At 34.3% G+C, this 16,652-nt stretch overlaps 1 protein-coding gene across 1 annotated transcript in view; it reads left to right on the top strand.

The window, feature by feature from the left end:
• The window catches only part of LOC127844719 (CD209 antigen-like protein E), a 50,715-nt gene extending 34,127 nt beyond the window's left edge, over positions 1 to 16,588 (top strand). The window contains exons 4-5 of the mRNA XM_052375148.1: positions 10,017 to 10,161; positions 15,641 to 16,588. Coding sequence (XP_052231108.1) covers positions 10,017 to 10,161; positions 15,641 to 15,743 — 248 coding nt within the window. The 3' untranslated portion in view covers positions 15,744 to 16,588. The remainder of the gene's footprint in view (positions 1 to 10,016; positions 10,162 to 15,640) is intronic.
• Positions 16,589 to 16,652: the final 64 nt, after the last annotated feature.

The following is a 16,652-nucleotide window of genomic DNA, read 5'->3' as shown; positions in this document are numbered from 1 at the left end:
GTACTTATTAAGGACTGGCACGCGGGGCAACCTGACAATAACTGGGCCGGACAGTAAGCAATTCAGCGTTTAGATCCATGGTCTAAACATATTTAATTTCGCTGTTGTATTTTTATTAGCTCATTTTTCAAACTTGGACGTCATTATGTCATATTTCAATTAAACATCATTAGCTCAAAAGTTACTTTTTAAAATAACCCAGAGAGTGAGTGATATGCTAGCTGGTTTTCGCTTGCTGACATAAAACACTTTTAGTGGAATCACGTTATGTTGTGTCTGTCGTGATTTCATACTGCGCGTTGTTTTGTTTAGCTTTTAAAGACACAATAAAGGTAAGACGCATACTGTAATTTAGGGATCAATACAATTTAACATAAGGCATAAAACTAGGAAATGTTTGTTGTGCTCGTCTCAAACTTCAGAAGTGATAGCAAGTCATACTTCCGGTGTGCTAAACCTGACAATATAAACATCTCTCTATTCAAGTTTAAGCAAATATATTTACTAAATATTTTGACAACGTATTTACGTGCCTTATTTATTCACTGCAAACATTCAGCCTATATTATAGCCAATTAAATAAGGCCCTTTGAACATATTAATTATGCTAAGAATTTGTTAAATATGAAAGTGAGCAAATATATCTTACTATATAAGAATAAAGCCTTGGATCACCATTTGCTTGGTGTATATGGTTTTAAGTATAACAGCGCCGATTTGTTCATTTATTACTTCCAGACCCGAGGACTGTGTGGCGATTTGGGGTCATGCCAACAATGAATACAAGTGGAATGACCAGCCGTGCACTTTTCTTGACTATTACATCTGCGAACTAGACTGGGTGTTGTTTGTATGCAATAATAACAGAGCATTGTCGGCACATTGATTATTTATATAAAACTGAGCGTAGAAAATAGAATATCTAATAATTGCTCCATTATGTACAAAATAATATTTGCCTGGTTTTCCTAAAATAAGGAATAGAGATAATTTCAATTTAAACACAATTTTCAGGATCGTTAATTACAAAGTGGAAACACATCATTTTATGTAAACGAGTAAATTACTTAACATATTTATTGACAATAGAATATAATGTCTAGATAGTGTCGTGCACACAACATTGGGAGTACCTTATTCGGCGTGACATTATTTTTTCTTCAGGCCCGGCTCTGAACATGAAGTGGTGGGGTAGATTTTGTGAGATGTTGACAGAAATTGTACAGAAAAAATAAACATGCCTTTACGTTATTCCTAGATTATTTTCATTACACATATTCAACAAAATAAAAAAAAAATCACAAATACTTTTATATTCATAAAATAATACATACTAAAATTCGACCAATCATCGAAATTAACACATATGCTCTATGTATCCTATGTGTATCCTCTATGTATCATCGATGTGTCCTCTATTTATCCACTAAGTATTCCCTGTGTATACTCTATGTATTCTCTATGTATCATCGATGTATCCTGTATTTATCCTGTAAGTATCCACTGTGTATACACTATGTATCCAATATGTATCCACTATGTATCCTCTTTGTATCCTTTATGTATCATCTATCTGTCTTCTATGTATCCCCCATGTATTCTGTCAGAATCCCCTGTGAATCCACTATGTATCCTCTATGTATCCACAATGTATCATCCAAGTAATCACTATATATCCTCTTTGTATCCTCTATGTATCATCTATCTGTCTGCTATGTATCCAATATGTATCCCCTATGAATCCTCTATGTTTCCTCTATGTATCCACTATGTATCCTTTAAGTAACCACTATATATCCTCTATGTATCCTCTATGTATCATCTATCTGTCTACTATGAATCCACTATGTATCCCCAATGCAACCACTATGTATCCTCTATGTATCATCTATCTGTCCACTATTTAACCTCAATGTATTCTCTATGTATCCTCTATGTATCTACTATATTTCCTCTTTGTATCCTCTATGTATCATCTATCTGTTCAATATGTATCCCCTATGTATCTCCTATGTATCCTCTATGTATCCTCAATATATCCTCTATGTACTCGGTCTCCACTATGTACCATCTGCAAGTAAAATATTTATTTCAATATGTATCCTCTATATATCATCTTTGTATGTTTTTTGAATTTTTTATGTATCCACTAAGTATCCACTCTGAATCTGCGATGTATCCACTTTTTACCCAATATGTTTCCACAATGGATGCTCTATGTCTCTGTTATGTATTCTCTCTTCTATGTATCCCCTATGAAGTCTTTATTTATCATCTAATCATCAAATATGAATCCGCTATTAAAACTATGCGTATCCTCTATTTATCTTGTACGTATCCTCTATGTATCCTCTATGTATCGACGATGTATAAACTATGTATCCTCTATGCACCCCTATGTTTATATCATATATCCTCTATGTATCAACTATGTAACCACGTTGTATCTTCTGCGTATCCTCTTTGTATTGTTTATGTACCCTCTATGTATAATTGTATATACTATAGTTCCACTATTTAGGAACTAGGCACCCTCTATGGAACCTCTGTGAATCCTCTGTGTATCCTCTACGAATCCTTGACGTATCCTCTATGTATCGTCTATGTGTCCATTTTGCATCATCTTCGTATCCACTATGTAACGCTCGATTTGTCATTGTCGGCTTGGGTACTACTTACATGTACACCGGGTACACTTAAGTATACTTACATGTACCCCGGGTACGGTAAATATACTAAAACCGGTTAATGTTTTTTGTTACCTCTTGCATCCTTAAATATCACTATATACATAAACATGCTAAGATGAAAGAAAAATAGTTTGTTTTTTTACAACACCGAACGACCCATAAGGTTTGTTCCGAACCATAACGTTTCAGTTTGGTATTTAGTTTGATTTTAAAGGTTGGAAATGCCAAAATAACCATTGACTTAACTTTACTGAAAAAAGAAAGTGAAAAACAATTTTGTTAGATACTTGCATTTAATTGGAAATTCTTATAAGAATGTGAATCGTAAAAAAGAAAAAAGAAACAAATAAACCCTATTCTAATCAATTTTGATAGCATAGTTAGGTAAACTATTTCGTATAACACAATTTATATAACTATTAACTGGCCTATTTTGTTTTTGTAAACGGTGTGTTTATGTGCAAAAAGATGTACCATGTAAATTATAGTGTTATATTTGCCGCCGAACTTTCAGAACATACTTTGTACATCGGCACTTTCCATATAAACTACACAACGTTGATTACCAGGATTTTTGTGTTGTCATGTTGTCCTATAACGATGGAGAGTAGTATAGAATATGCGCGGCTGGCCCACTGTCGTTTCCCTTTCGTTTCCCTTTCGTTTCCCTTTCGTTTCCCTTTCGTTTCCCTTCCGTAAAGAAATATACTAAAGCAGTTTTCCTTTCATGTCAACATGATGTAACCACAATTTTATAAATTTATGGTCTTTCCTTAACCATAAATTTAAAACAAGTATTTAAACTTTCGAATAACACCTTAACTATGAAAATTCAATTTTCTTATTATCGTGACGGGGCGGCTGGAGGACTTTCGACCGTTTAGGCCTATGCAAAATATCCTCCTTTTATATGTTTAATTTCAAAGTCTTGGTTAACAATGTCGTTTGGTTTGATCATTCCGAGTAAGAATGCCGTGGTAATAGCACCTTTGCAATATTTTTATTCCTCCATATCACACTTTAATTTTAACACGTATTTGTCAATCAACCTAAGTTGATCCCGTTTTTTACGTTGTTCCACTGTTTTATTGACTCTTTAATGGTTGCTTCCATCTTTTCAAACTCATCGTTTTTAGTACAGAGCATTTGATTAAGTTCATCATGCAGTTGGACTCTGTGTGTTTTTGGTATTTTAAACGTTTTATTAAATGTTAATAAGGTAGACGTTCCATCGTCTTTGTCAATAATCATACCACATTTTCCAAAACCAAGAAGTTCCAAATACCTCTTATTTTCCTTATCAGTTTCGCGCTTACTACATTCTAGAAAAAACGGATAAAACCTCATTTTTTTAAATTAGAGTTTGATACTCTAAACTCAGGTTGATAAAACATACAACTGCATAACTTGAACTCCAAGATCTCCGGATCCAGAACTTGCTGTTATATTGAGTCTATAATACTGGAATGCTTTTGTAGTTGAAATATCGAAAAAAAGGAGCATTAGCAGATCCAAACAATTTAATTGTAGATGTCAACAGTGGTTCAAATTCTTTTCCATGATGGCTTCAATAGTCCATCCAGTTATATTTTTACCATCTATAGCTCTAGCTTTTAACGCCACTCTCCAAATTGTCACGGGTTCAGGACATTTAATTTGAAGCCAACCAGTTTTTGAATGTGTAGCCCAGCTTCCATTAGACCCATCATCGTTAAGACTATTAAATGCACCGTATGCTCTAAATTTATCATCAGTAACTGAACTTGCAGTTGTTACAAATCCAGTTCTACTAATATTCTCCACCAAAATTGGAACATAACCCGAATAACATTTTTTAGTTAAATTATTGTCATAATATTTAGTAACAGCATCTTGATCATCTATATACTGTTCATTATTAGCAGTTGCTTCATTCACTAAACTAGTGACTTGTGACCAACTGGGTGCTTCATTTCCACTGTACAATGTAGGAAAATGAACAGGTAATCCTTTAACCATCCTACCACCCATGTTTAAATCACCAGTCATAGTATCTCCAGACTTTGAAACTGTTCGATTATCAACATAATTTTTTGTTGCAGCGTCTTGAGCATAAGCAGGATCCATTACATTGATTAGATTGTGAGAATCCATGTTAATATTTTCAGCAGCTGCATTTTTACCATCTCGTCTTAAGAACGTACTAATGGCTTGTGATAATGTGACACCTCATGAAATCACTCTTTGCGATGATCCGTCGTTTGTTTTACCAAATATGTTTACAGAAATTTTTATATACACATTTTTTTAATATAATGAGTTTATTACATGTTGAAAGCTTTCGCTCTCACATTGTTTAAGAATGTAAAACACAGGTGTCCGCAAAAAAATTCACCATCCGTCTGTACTCTTTCGCTATTATAATACACAGGATTCCTTATATAGCAAACGAGTTCAACTGGCGTTGCTAACCCATAACTGTCAAAGTACAGTTTTTAATGACCGTTTTTGATCCAAGCAGTCCAGTGTGTACCATTTCCTCGCGAGTCGCATAAATTTTGAATTCCACATTCTACCTTTTTAGGGCTTTTCGGAAGTTCATCGGGAACATAGACACCCCTAAAGTTTTTAATTTTTAACTTTTTAGCAGCATCTATCAACTGAAAATTGGATAGAGGTTCGTTTGGTAATACAACTCTTAAACATTTATATACTTTTCTGTATTAAAACTCATTTTATACAGTGCTATCAATGTTTTGTTTTTTGCTTAGGAGTTTATTTACATAAGCCAGTGTGTGAATACCGTCTTTTTGTATAATACGTTTATCATCATTTGCGCTTAGAGCTACTTTGTTAACCGTTATAGTATACATTTCATGCGCGTATGATCTAATAACGCTCATTGACCTTAACAATTCTTGGCGAGAAAACAGCACGTTCTTATAATCGTTGTGTGTAATGGTGTTTTCGACAACGCTCTTTTTTACCCCCTTACACTTTTTGTTTTCCTTCCCTTCATACATTTTACACTAATACAGTTTAGCTAGGAGTCCTACAAATCCCTCTATTTGTTTTCCAGCTGCCTCATCTTTGAACATTCCGAGAACCATTTTGTTTACACCTGTTTTAATTCCGGAAGGGTGATCTTTTGGATACTCACTCGTATCAAACAGTCTTTCAACATCGTTTGAAATGTCTGCATAAAAATCTTTAGTTTTAATTTCGTAGACAAGACTGTCTGTGTCCGTAAACAATAGCTTCGCCCTTTTTCCATATTTAGCTTTGATGTAGTTATAGTGGAACTCGTACATTATTGTCTTGCTTAAGTCTAGAATAGACATTCCAAGATAAATGGGTTTGTTATAACATAATTTGGCTCTTCTCATATGTATAGCTGTTAAATTTTCATCAAATATAGTACAGCGTTTATAATTAACCTTTGCAGCGAGCTTTTCCGCTTGTGTATGATTATTAAACAATCGGATATCAACACGATTCTCGATGTTCTCCATTGTTTTTCCAAACACACTGTTGTTCATCAACTTGAAGAAGACTTTTTCAAAGTTGTTAGGTGCAGCTGTTCGCAATTCAGTGTTCAGGTCGATATATGCTTTCAACCAAGGGCTTTCATCTAACTTAATTTCTCTATGAATGTTGGTAACTCTGAGCCCTAGCTTTTCGTACTGCTGCAAGTTTTCATAATGTACTACATACTTGGTTTTGTTGTTCAAGTTTGGAATAAGCTTATTGACTTTTGATCCCTCAGGTTTAATGTTTTAAGGGGCTAGTGGATACTCATAATGAAGATCATGTAATTCATCAGGTATTCCAAGTCAACTTCCAAAATACACCCTTGTCCTTCTGTGCATGAAATGTTTTTCCAATCGTTAAGCTCATTTTCATTCATCCACTTAAACCCCCCTGTTGGAAGTTGCTTACTCATCGCACACCCGTAGAGATTGTAAGCATCCAGATAAATTATAAACGATGAGTCTTTGCTTTCATCATAATCATCACCCATATACTTATTGTCCTTGCCTTAACATTATCAACACGTCATAATCGTTTATAAGCTCAAGTTTTACCTTTGTCAACTGGCGCTGTATAATACCATGTTGGATCTAGTTTATAATATTTATTGCTAGCATCTCTGAAGTTTTCGAAAACGTCGGCTAGCAGCAAGACATCACTATTTATGTAGAGTTCAAGGTAGTCTCGTATTGTTTTACAGCCAAAAGCCTTCCATACTTTGTTTGCAAATTCATAATCATCATTACTAATAGCTTTACCCGTGAGCATTAAGTAGAATGCTTCCTTTGGGGGTAGTGACGTTTCTTCGAGTTTTTCAACAGAACTCACATAATCATATGGAAAGATTCAGTTTTGTGTCAAGAGTGTAAAGTCATCACCGCTATAGACCGTAGCCAATTCACGAAACTGATCATCGGTAAGGTTTCCTGATAAAGCATCCAAACTCGATTGCATAAACCTATAGCTATCGATAAACCTTATTTCATGATAAATCGGTGTTTTCTTTCCTTTTCTTTTTGTATACGTGTCAACAATAATCTTCTTACAGAACGAAATATACTTCTCCTCGTTATTTGGAATGCAGCTAATTTGTCCTCCATTACTTAACTTTTTAATAAAAAGATGACTGTCATATCCAGAAAGATTGTGTAGTAATACAGGAATTTGATACCCTAAATTACACTTTGAATGTGCTGCTCCTTTAAACTTTCCAGTCAAGTGACAATGATCGCGAACCTTTGTGTAGCTTTCATTGTTGCCTTCAAATCGGAACTCGCCTTCAGCACCTTCGCATATATGACATGTGGTTGCAGCATCGTTTTCAGTTTTATCATCTTTCGTGAATATCATTTCCTCGGAAAATTTTAACTTATTGTAAATATCCTTAGTGGTTTGTTCAACAGAGTTAACAAATAATTGCGCGACATCATCTGTTTGATTCTTAACTGAACACACTACAGGACTTTGACTATACAATGAGCCATCAGAGCATACTACGTGATAGCAAAACGCGCTCGGCGTATGCTTCTGGAGCTTGTGTGTAAACGACGTCGCTGGATTAGGTTTACAAGAACTAATAGGCTCGATAAACGATTCGAAGTCTGCATATATCACAAAAGGAACCCTCATTGATCTACAGTAATGCTTAAAATACTCTGCGGTTCCCTCTGCTGGCATTACTATTTGTGTGTGCTGTGTAATGAACAATATTCTTTGTGTCTTTGAAGACCCTCAACTGTTCGATGTCCTGTTAAGCACCTTTTACAATAGTGCATAGTGTGGTGACCTGTTTCGGTTCGATCTGCTAACAATCTGTTAAAGTTTCTTGTCCAACAATAATGCTTTGTTTTCCATCTGAAATCAACAACAAATCAATCACCTTTTCACTTTCGTTTTTACTGATAATTAGTGGGTAAATAACATTTTCTTTAGAATCATACCCGAATATATTGATGCTCAAGTTGTTGTTTCTTTCAAATTTACTTAAAACATTTTCATTCACTGCAACTGGAAACTCAATACCATCCCAAAGAAGCAACTTTGCTTGTTCTTTTAATTGTTCGGTTATTCTTTCGGAATGTTTAAAAACTGGATTTAATGCTCTCGTTACGCACCACTTGAAACATTCGCCATCTTCATTCTTCATGCTAATAATTGCCATTTTAGCAGCCAACTTACCCGGCAATGGAATGTATGATTCACCTTTTAATGGCTTATACGTTACGGTGTTAATTTCCACTCTAATGACGGACTTTAGTCTCCAATTGCTTCCCTTCATTTGAAACCGATTTACTTTCCTCTCCGTTATTTACGGAGGAGACAGTGCGTTTTTTACAGGAAACGAAAGAAAAGCTAGAGCGCCGCGTGCTCATTAAAAACGCGTTCATCGTTAAAACCACGGAACTGGTGCAGGAGTATATGACGATTCTGAACAACCCGCTAAATGCTAACATTGAAGAGAAGAAAAACACGCTGTATCAACAGTACGTGGCCATTTCGTCCGAGTTGGTGGAGGATAAGAAATGGAACATTAAGATACAAAAACCTCTCTCGGTGCAAAAGACGGTGTGCGACGTCTGTCAAAATAACGACCCGAGAAATTTTGAAATGGACGAGAGCAGTAAAAAGTGTTGTATAATATGCTCAACGCAACACGACGTTCTTGAAACAAGCCAGGCGGTGCACAAAGACTACGATCGAGTTAAAATTGTTACGAAGGTCGCGTACTCGCGTATAGTACACTTTCACGAGTGCATAAAGCAGTACCAGGATAAGCAAAACTGCAAGATTCCACAGGAGGTGTTTGATAAGCTACATCAAAAGTTTCAGACGTTTCGTCTGCTTAACGACTCCGGTAACGCACACATTATGTACTCGAGAATAACAAAGAATACCATTATAATGTTTTTAAAACAGCTTAACTATGCCAACCACTACGAAAATGCAAACTATATTTATTACGTTTTGGTTGGAAAACGTATAGACGATATTGAGTATTTAGAGGACAAAATAATCGAATATTTTTTGGAGCTTTCGTCCTTATACGACTCCATTTATGGGAAGGATAAACCGATGGAACTTAAACGTAAGAACTTTATTAATGTTCAGTATATCCTATTTCAACTTCTCCGCAACCGAAATCATATGTGTAAATTGGAGGATTTCGTTTTGAAAACCATTGAGAAGAAATGTTTTACGACAAGATTTGCTCACATTTATTTAAAATCCTGGGTTGGAGTTTTACACCAACATTTTGATTCTTATGGGTGTGTTCTGTTCTAACCGTCAAAAACAAAATGTAATTTGGAAAAGGTAAAATATTAAAAAATAGGATATACAAAACAATTCATGAATACTTACTTACAAAAAGGTCTTTTAGAGTTACAGAATAACAAGTACAGCAAGGCTATCTTTGATGTGGTTAATACCGTTCCGGTATGCAAAACAGTGTTTGTACTAATTGCGAATGAGATGCTACCAGATCTTAACTAGGGGAGAATCTTTAGTCTGTATACCTTTCAACAGCAAATGTTTTAAAATTCCAATTACGACCCAGAGTTTTCAGAGTTTACGGAGATATGGCTTAAACAGAATGTTACTCCGTGGGTTGAAGCTAATGGATTTATAAAATTGTGGTTACTTCATGTTGACATGAAAGGAAAACTGCTTTAGTATATTTCTTTATTCTTTAGCAGATAGACAATGGCGACCTAAACTTACTATTCCATGAAGCCAAGCAAAAAAGAAGTATAATGTGGCAACGTCCATAGATCTTATGTGACTTATGTAAATACGAATCATCCCATATGTGTGTAGATCCACAGAAAGTTGGCTACTGGACTAGCGCCAATGACCTTGAAGTTGAAGGTCGCTGGGTGTGGGACTACCCCAGCGACAACGTTGTACTGTATACCGACTGGCACATGGGAGAACCCAACAATAACTGGTACAATACCTCAAGGTAGGCAATGATTAGGTGAATACTTGTTTCTTCATTATTGTTATCTTCATGGACAAGCGTTATGACCGATTTTTAACCAAGCTGGAATTCAATTTTTGTTATCTCATTTTACCAGTGATGTGTTTATAATACAATTTAAGCTATAATTTATAGACTTAGTTGCAATCTTATTTCATTCAGCAAATTATAACGTTAAGCTATAATTTGTCGTGTCGTCGATTAAGAAGTTTCACATTCCCTTTTTTTTTAGAAATTTTCAATACGCGATCAATTATTGAAGCGTATTGAAAAGCTTTTAAGTAACAATAGCATACGGTATTGCTAAATATGTTCTAAATCTGTAAAGATGAATGATTAGATCATAACCTTTAATGAACGTATTGTCAGTTTTCATCCTGAATGTGTATAGTTGGGTCCTGATCTAACGAAGTGGCAATTGCATTACCGACATTTCCCGTGTCATACCAATCAATGAAGAAATACGCTGGCCTCGGTCTTGACAGATATGACAGCATCTTCATGAATTTAGAAACACACAAAGATGCTTTAATACATATATTGCTTATAGTAATCGTTTTAGTTTGGCAGCATCTAATTTGTGTATTCAATTTTTTTTAAATTGTTTTTACTGCAATTAATCGCATTTTTTATCAACAGCCTTTACCATTTGGTAATACATAGAGATAATATGTGCTTATTTTTGTATTAGCTAATATGTTTGACGCCTTGTTTAAGTTCGCAGTTAGTTTTCTCAAAATGAAGTGTACCTAGTGAAAACATTAGATCAATTAAAAAGCACAATATCTTTTCTTTAAAGTAACATAAATACTCAAAATCAACAAATATTTCGAAAAAATCGTAAAATAAAGTTAACCATAAACAGTGTTCCTTACAGCAATAGCAATATTTTCAACGCTTGATGTGGTGTGGTAACTTAGATTAAACGAAATACAAAATGCTCGTTTTTTTGTGGCACAATATATTTCGTTTTTATTTCCAGAAACGATGTATATTCATACGACACACGGACACTTATACACTTGGAGACACTTCTAACGCCCACTTAATCATATCAATATAGCTCCCGTATTTTTGATCGGATTGTGTTGAAATTTGGACCAAGAATAATTCAACACATATCTGATAACTCCTGAAAATTTAATTAATTGAAAAACAACAAAATGTAAAACTTAACAAATTAAAAACGTCACTTCAAAAGTCAAATTCGCAGACTCGTACAACGTAAAATAATAACAATGTGAAAATAAAACGCATAAACTTACACGTCTTAATAACTGACCGGCTTGCAACATGCCGATTGAGCAATTTCGCTCGTGAATATTCATACGAGCCATAATGTTTTTCTTAAATTAATGTTTTGTTGTTCTTGTGTAAAAACTTACCTTGAATTATGAAATTGAAATTAAATTGGAATAAAATGTATATCGCCTTTTACTACACTTGGTGATTTTTCTAACGCAACACTTTTAAAACTTACATATCTCAGTAATGAGTAAATATTTTTATTTAAAATTGCACATGTGATCATTTGACTACAGTATGTGCAAGCTAACAATAAAATCATTCATCCGTGACGATCGAACGCTTTAGCAAGTGGGAAAGGTTGCCTGTAAATTGTAAAGTGCGCGATGGCGCTCCTGAATATTCATACGAGCTATATTGTTTTGTAAATTAATTTTATGTTTTCCTTATGTAAGAACCCACCTAAAATAATTAAATTGAAATAAAACTAGAATCAAATCGCGTTTCAACATTTTAACGTGCAAAAATATAGAACCACACCTACCCCATGTGCTGAAGCGTCCAATCGTCACGGATGAATGATTTTATCAAGAGCTTGCATAGAACGTAGTCAAATGATCGTATGTAAAATTTTAAATCAATATCTTTACTCGTAACTGAGATATTCAAGATTGAAAAGTGATGCGTTAGAAGTGTCTCCAAGTGTATGGTACGCGAACATGTGTTGAATATATTGTCCCACAAAAACACAAAAAGAGCATAATGTATCTTGTTATCATACCTCATCTAGAGTTGAATTTTTGGAAATTGTTATAAGGAAAGTTTTTTATGTTAACACAATTTATAGTAAGCGTAAGCGTAGATCTTGAGTGTTAAGGGCTTTAAAAATCTCTCGCAGCTCACAATTAAATGTTCATTTACATAATCATGTTTACTAGAAATAATCGCTATCGTTTTCATATTACACAATTTAATTACAGCGAGGTACACATGATATGTTAAGCTATTTTTTTGACGATGCTGCGATGCATCGTCTAAGTTATCATATCATGAAAAAAAAATTCACAATGGCAACCTATGTAAAAGACCGAGCCAGTCAGATTGAGATAGCTCGATTTTTCTAATCGGCACACCTCGCTGATTATCATTGATAAAGGTATAGGAAGCTCAGCTATAAATAGGACAGCATATTCTCGGAAAAGATTTAATAATAGTTTGAAAACGTTAATTTTAAATCAGTTATATTCAATCCATTATATGTTTATAGATCAATGAAACAACTATGCAAATTTCTGTATTGTATTTGACATTTGTCGTGATTCAGAAAATCACTTGCAAATAAAAACGTGTATGATTAACTTTCAACGCGATCATGAGTGCAAAGAAAACGAATTATTTCGAACCTGCCATTTGTAAACGTTGTAGCGACTATGGTATGTAAACAGCATAATAGCCGTTTCATATCTGTGACACTCGCCCTTCTGCGTTATTTCTCATTTTGCATATTTAATAAACTTTTCAAACAAAAATTACAGAGCCACGTCAGTGCACATACTATGTTTGACAATTCATTCATTTGTTGGATATTGTTTGCTGTTTTTAAACACATATTAGGTCATATCGCGGAGATTTAGTTAACCTTACCATGTGTTCATGGGCGAACTCACGTATTCAAGTGCTCTTACGACTATGTGCTCATACCTACATTCGATCGGGAATCATCATGAAATTATTGCCGTACTTAACGTACAAACATGCCTAAGCTTATTGAACTAGAGAAAAAGAACAATAATCAAATGAGAAAAAGTATATGTTCATGCACATGGGATTGTGAAATCACGTCCGTACACATAGCATCATAAACTTAGGAAAGGAAACAACGAAATATTAAGTTTGGTATGATATACATGTGACATTAAACAGCATGGTGTAATTAAAGAGCATGTCAAGTTTTGAATTTATATGCTGAAACGTAATGTTATAACCCACAAACGCTTTACTGTAACAGAGTTTTTTAAGATAAGTGGTACAGAAAATACACGTCGAATACCTTTTTAAAGATATTTCTTGTTATATTTGATCGAGAATGTAACCCGCCTCCCAGTTTCGCTGAAAGGATCAAGTTCCCCACGGGTACTACTTCCCCGTACCCCCAATTTTTTTTTCGTACCCTACGTTTTTCGTACCCAATTGTTTTCGTACTCAATTTTTTTCGTTCCCAAATTTGTGCTCGTAACCAAATTTTTATTCATACCCATTTTTTTTTCCTACCCAAATTTTTTTCATAACCAAATCTTTTTACGTACTTAATTTTTTTTGGCATAATTTTTGTACCCAAAATTTTCGTACCTATTTTTTTCCTACCCAAAATTTTCGTACCCACATACACAATTGTGGTGATGTAGATAAACTTAAATAGATGCTTTTATATCAATCCTCTTCAAAAGCATCGTCACACCAGTACTGTCAGTACTTTGATTTCTAAAATAAAATACTCCGGAAATGAATATAGGAATGACTAAAGAAGAGTATTTTTTTGTATGGAATCATTGAAGACTACCATTTAACTGTACTATTTGCAATCACTGATGAATAATTATTATGTCTTGGATTCTTATTGTATAAAATAGGATGTGGAACTTAATTACGAAGTATTAAGTATCTTCATATTTGAAATTGTGATGAAAAACATCTACAGTATGATGCATAAACAGTTAGACAAAACGTTTGATTATCCCCACGTTTTTTGAAAAGCGTGGGAATATTGTGGTTATCTTCGCCGTATGTCTGTCCGTCTGTCCGTCCGTCCTGGCCACTATCTTCTCCTACACTATAAGCACTAGAACCTTGAAACGTACACACATGGTAGCTATGAGCATATGTGCGACCCTGCACTTTTTGGAATTTTGATCTGATCCAAGGGTCAAAAGTTATGGGAGTTGGGGTGGGGCCGGGTCATAGTTTTTCACTCATCTTTATGCCCCCGGTATGGTGCATTGGCCATAACTTTTGCAATATTGAAGATAGCAACTTGATATTTGACATGCATGTTTATCTAATGGAGCTGCACATTTTGAGTGGTGAAACGTAAAGGTCATCTTTTAAGGTCAAAGGTAAAAAAAACAAATCCAAGGGAAGTAATAAGCTTTAAAGGGAGGTAATGAATGAACCTGCCAAATGATTAAACAAAATAAATAAATCAAAGCAGCGCAGGAGGGGACATTGTTTCTTACAAACAAATCTCTTGTTTTATGTTATTTTACATTAACTTCTTCATTTCTACACCGATTCACTTCCAATTGATACTGAACATCTCTTATGACAATTCGGTCAATCTCAACTATGCATGTCCATATTACCAACCCTGTGGTGCCCCCTGGGTCAAACATGCGGCATGGGGATACGCTTCGGCCTCTGCCGCGCCATTTCTAGTTAATACTGTTATGGTCGTTCGACTAGTAACAACTTAATCGACAAATGGATATTTTAGTTCCCTTCTTATCCGCATCATGATAAAAACTACATATATCAACTTCCTATGTTCATCATTTGATACTTTATTTAAACATATTACACGCAATAAGACAGGACCAATTACCTTTGAAAACAATACAAATGAATTATGATCTCTAAAGTGAACATTTATTTTGCAATATTACAAAAAGATCAAATTAAACAATCAAGTTACTACATCTGTAATACGTTGAATTAAAAACAAACAGGCATTTTTTATTATTTTATTGAGCATTCTATCCACTGTTTTTTTCCTTTAGAATATTTTATTCACCTGAAACTCTACAGGCAATCCGAGCTTCCACATCTGCAATCTTGTTCTTGATTCGCTTTATCATGGGATACGTATACAGTATTAGATATCGGGTATATTAAACTGGCTTATTTATTGTTTACAAATAGTGTATGTTGTTTTAAAATATAATTAACACACAAAGTAATGGTAAAAAGGAATGACCATTGTGAGACAATAGTAAGATAGTAGGCAAACTAGGAAATATGCTTAGCATAAAGAGATTTGTCTTTTTCTGCTTTAACATCGAATGGTTTGAATTTGTTATGTATATATAAGAAAAAGTCAGTAACATGAATCGTTTACAAACTTTTTTCCTGCCTTTATTTATTTACGAAACTATCGATTGACGTTGTTTATTTATTTATTTTTTGTCAACATATCTCTAACGCTTTCCCTGTGTTGCTACAGAAGCGAAGACTGCGTCGTGATGTGGGACCACAACCATTATGGATACCAGTGGAATGACCAGCCGTGTGACAACCTCGAGTTCTACATATGCAAGCGCGGGTAGCGTATCATTATTTATCAAATTCTATATTATTTTGATTACATAGTGATGTTATTTATTATAAACAATGCATGTTCGTAGATAGTTAAATAGATCGCATTGCAAAAAAGCATCGCATAAACAACGTTTACATGTTAAATGTGTGGGAGAATTTCAATGGAAGAATGACATCTTCACCTACAAAACAGTGTATCTTACATAAAATTGAGGCAATTTACATTGTTATAACTCTGTTAAGCACCACGTCAATTAGAAAGTGTCAGCACAGTATTATGTACACAAAATAGAGGCCATGTATTTAATTTTCGGGATTTTAAGATTGTGACAACGTTTATCTACTTGCCGAACTTTTTTTCACAGACCCAGCTCTGACGCAGAGATTGTCGGGTAGACATTTGACATGTAACCAGGAAATATTCAGCCAAATAAAGCAAACTTTATATCTAGTGGGCTTGTGTTATATGTTTAAAAATTCATGAAATATTTGTAGAATAATTTGTTATCAAATTGTAATATTTGACCATTATCAATATGCCTTGGAAGTACGGAAAAGAATGTGCTGATAGTTGTAGGCAGTAACACGAGGCAATTTCTATCTCTGTGGTATCCAACACATATCTGCGAGCGCGGGTACTTAACCATTAGTTTAGAAATATACTTTAATAAAAACAAAATATAAGTATCGATGCAACAATTAGAAATGTATACAGATCTGTTGGGAATCTCTTGTTTGTATGATTAAAACAAAGTGTGTACACATTTCAGTCGTAAAATGAAAATCCGGATTTATTACATTACGTTATCCGACGTTTATTATCTTCATTTCTTACCAATTATGTAATTATCACTTTGACGCTCGCAACTAGATAAAAATAAATATGGGAAGCTTATTCTGCTAGTTATTTTACTGTA

Source organism: Dreissena polymorpha, chromosome 9 (genome assembly GCF_020536995.1).
Source record: "Dreissena polymorpha isolate Duluth1 chromosome 9, UMN_Dpol_1.0, whole genome shotgun sequence".
Classification (NCBI taxonomy): Eukaryota; Metazoa; Mollusca; class Bivalvia; order Myida; family Dreissenidae; genus Dreissena; species Dreissena polymorpha.
Note: the sequence above shows the minus strand (reverse complement) of the source record. Positions and strands in the feature narration are given on the sequence as shown.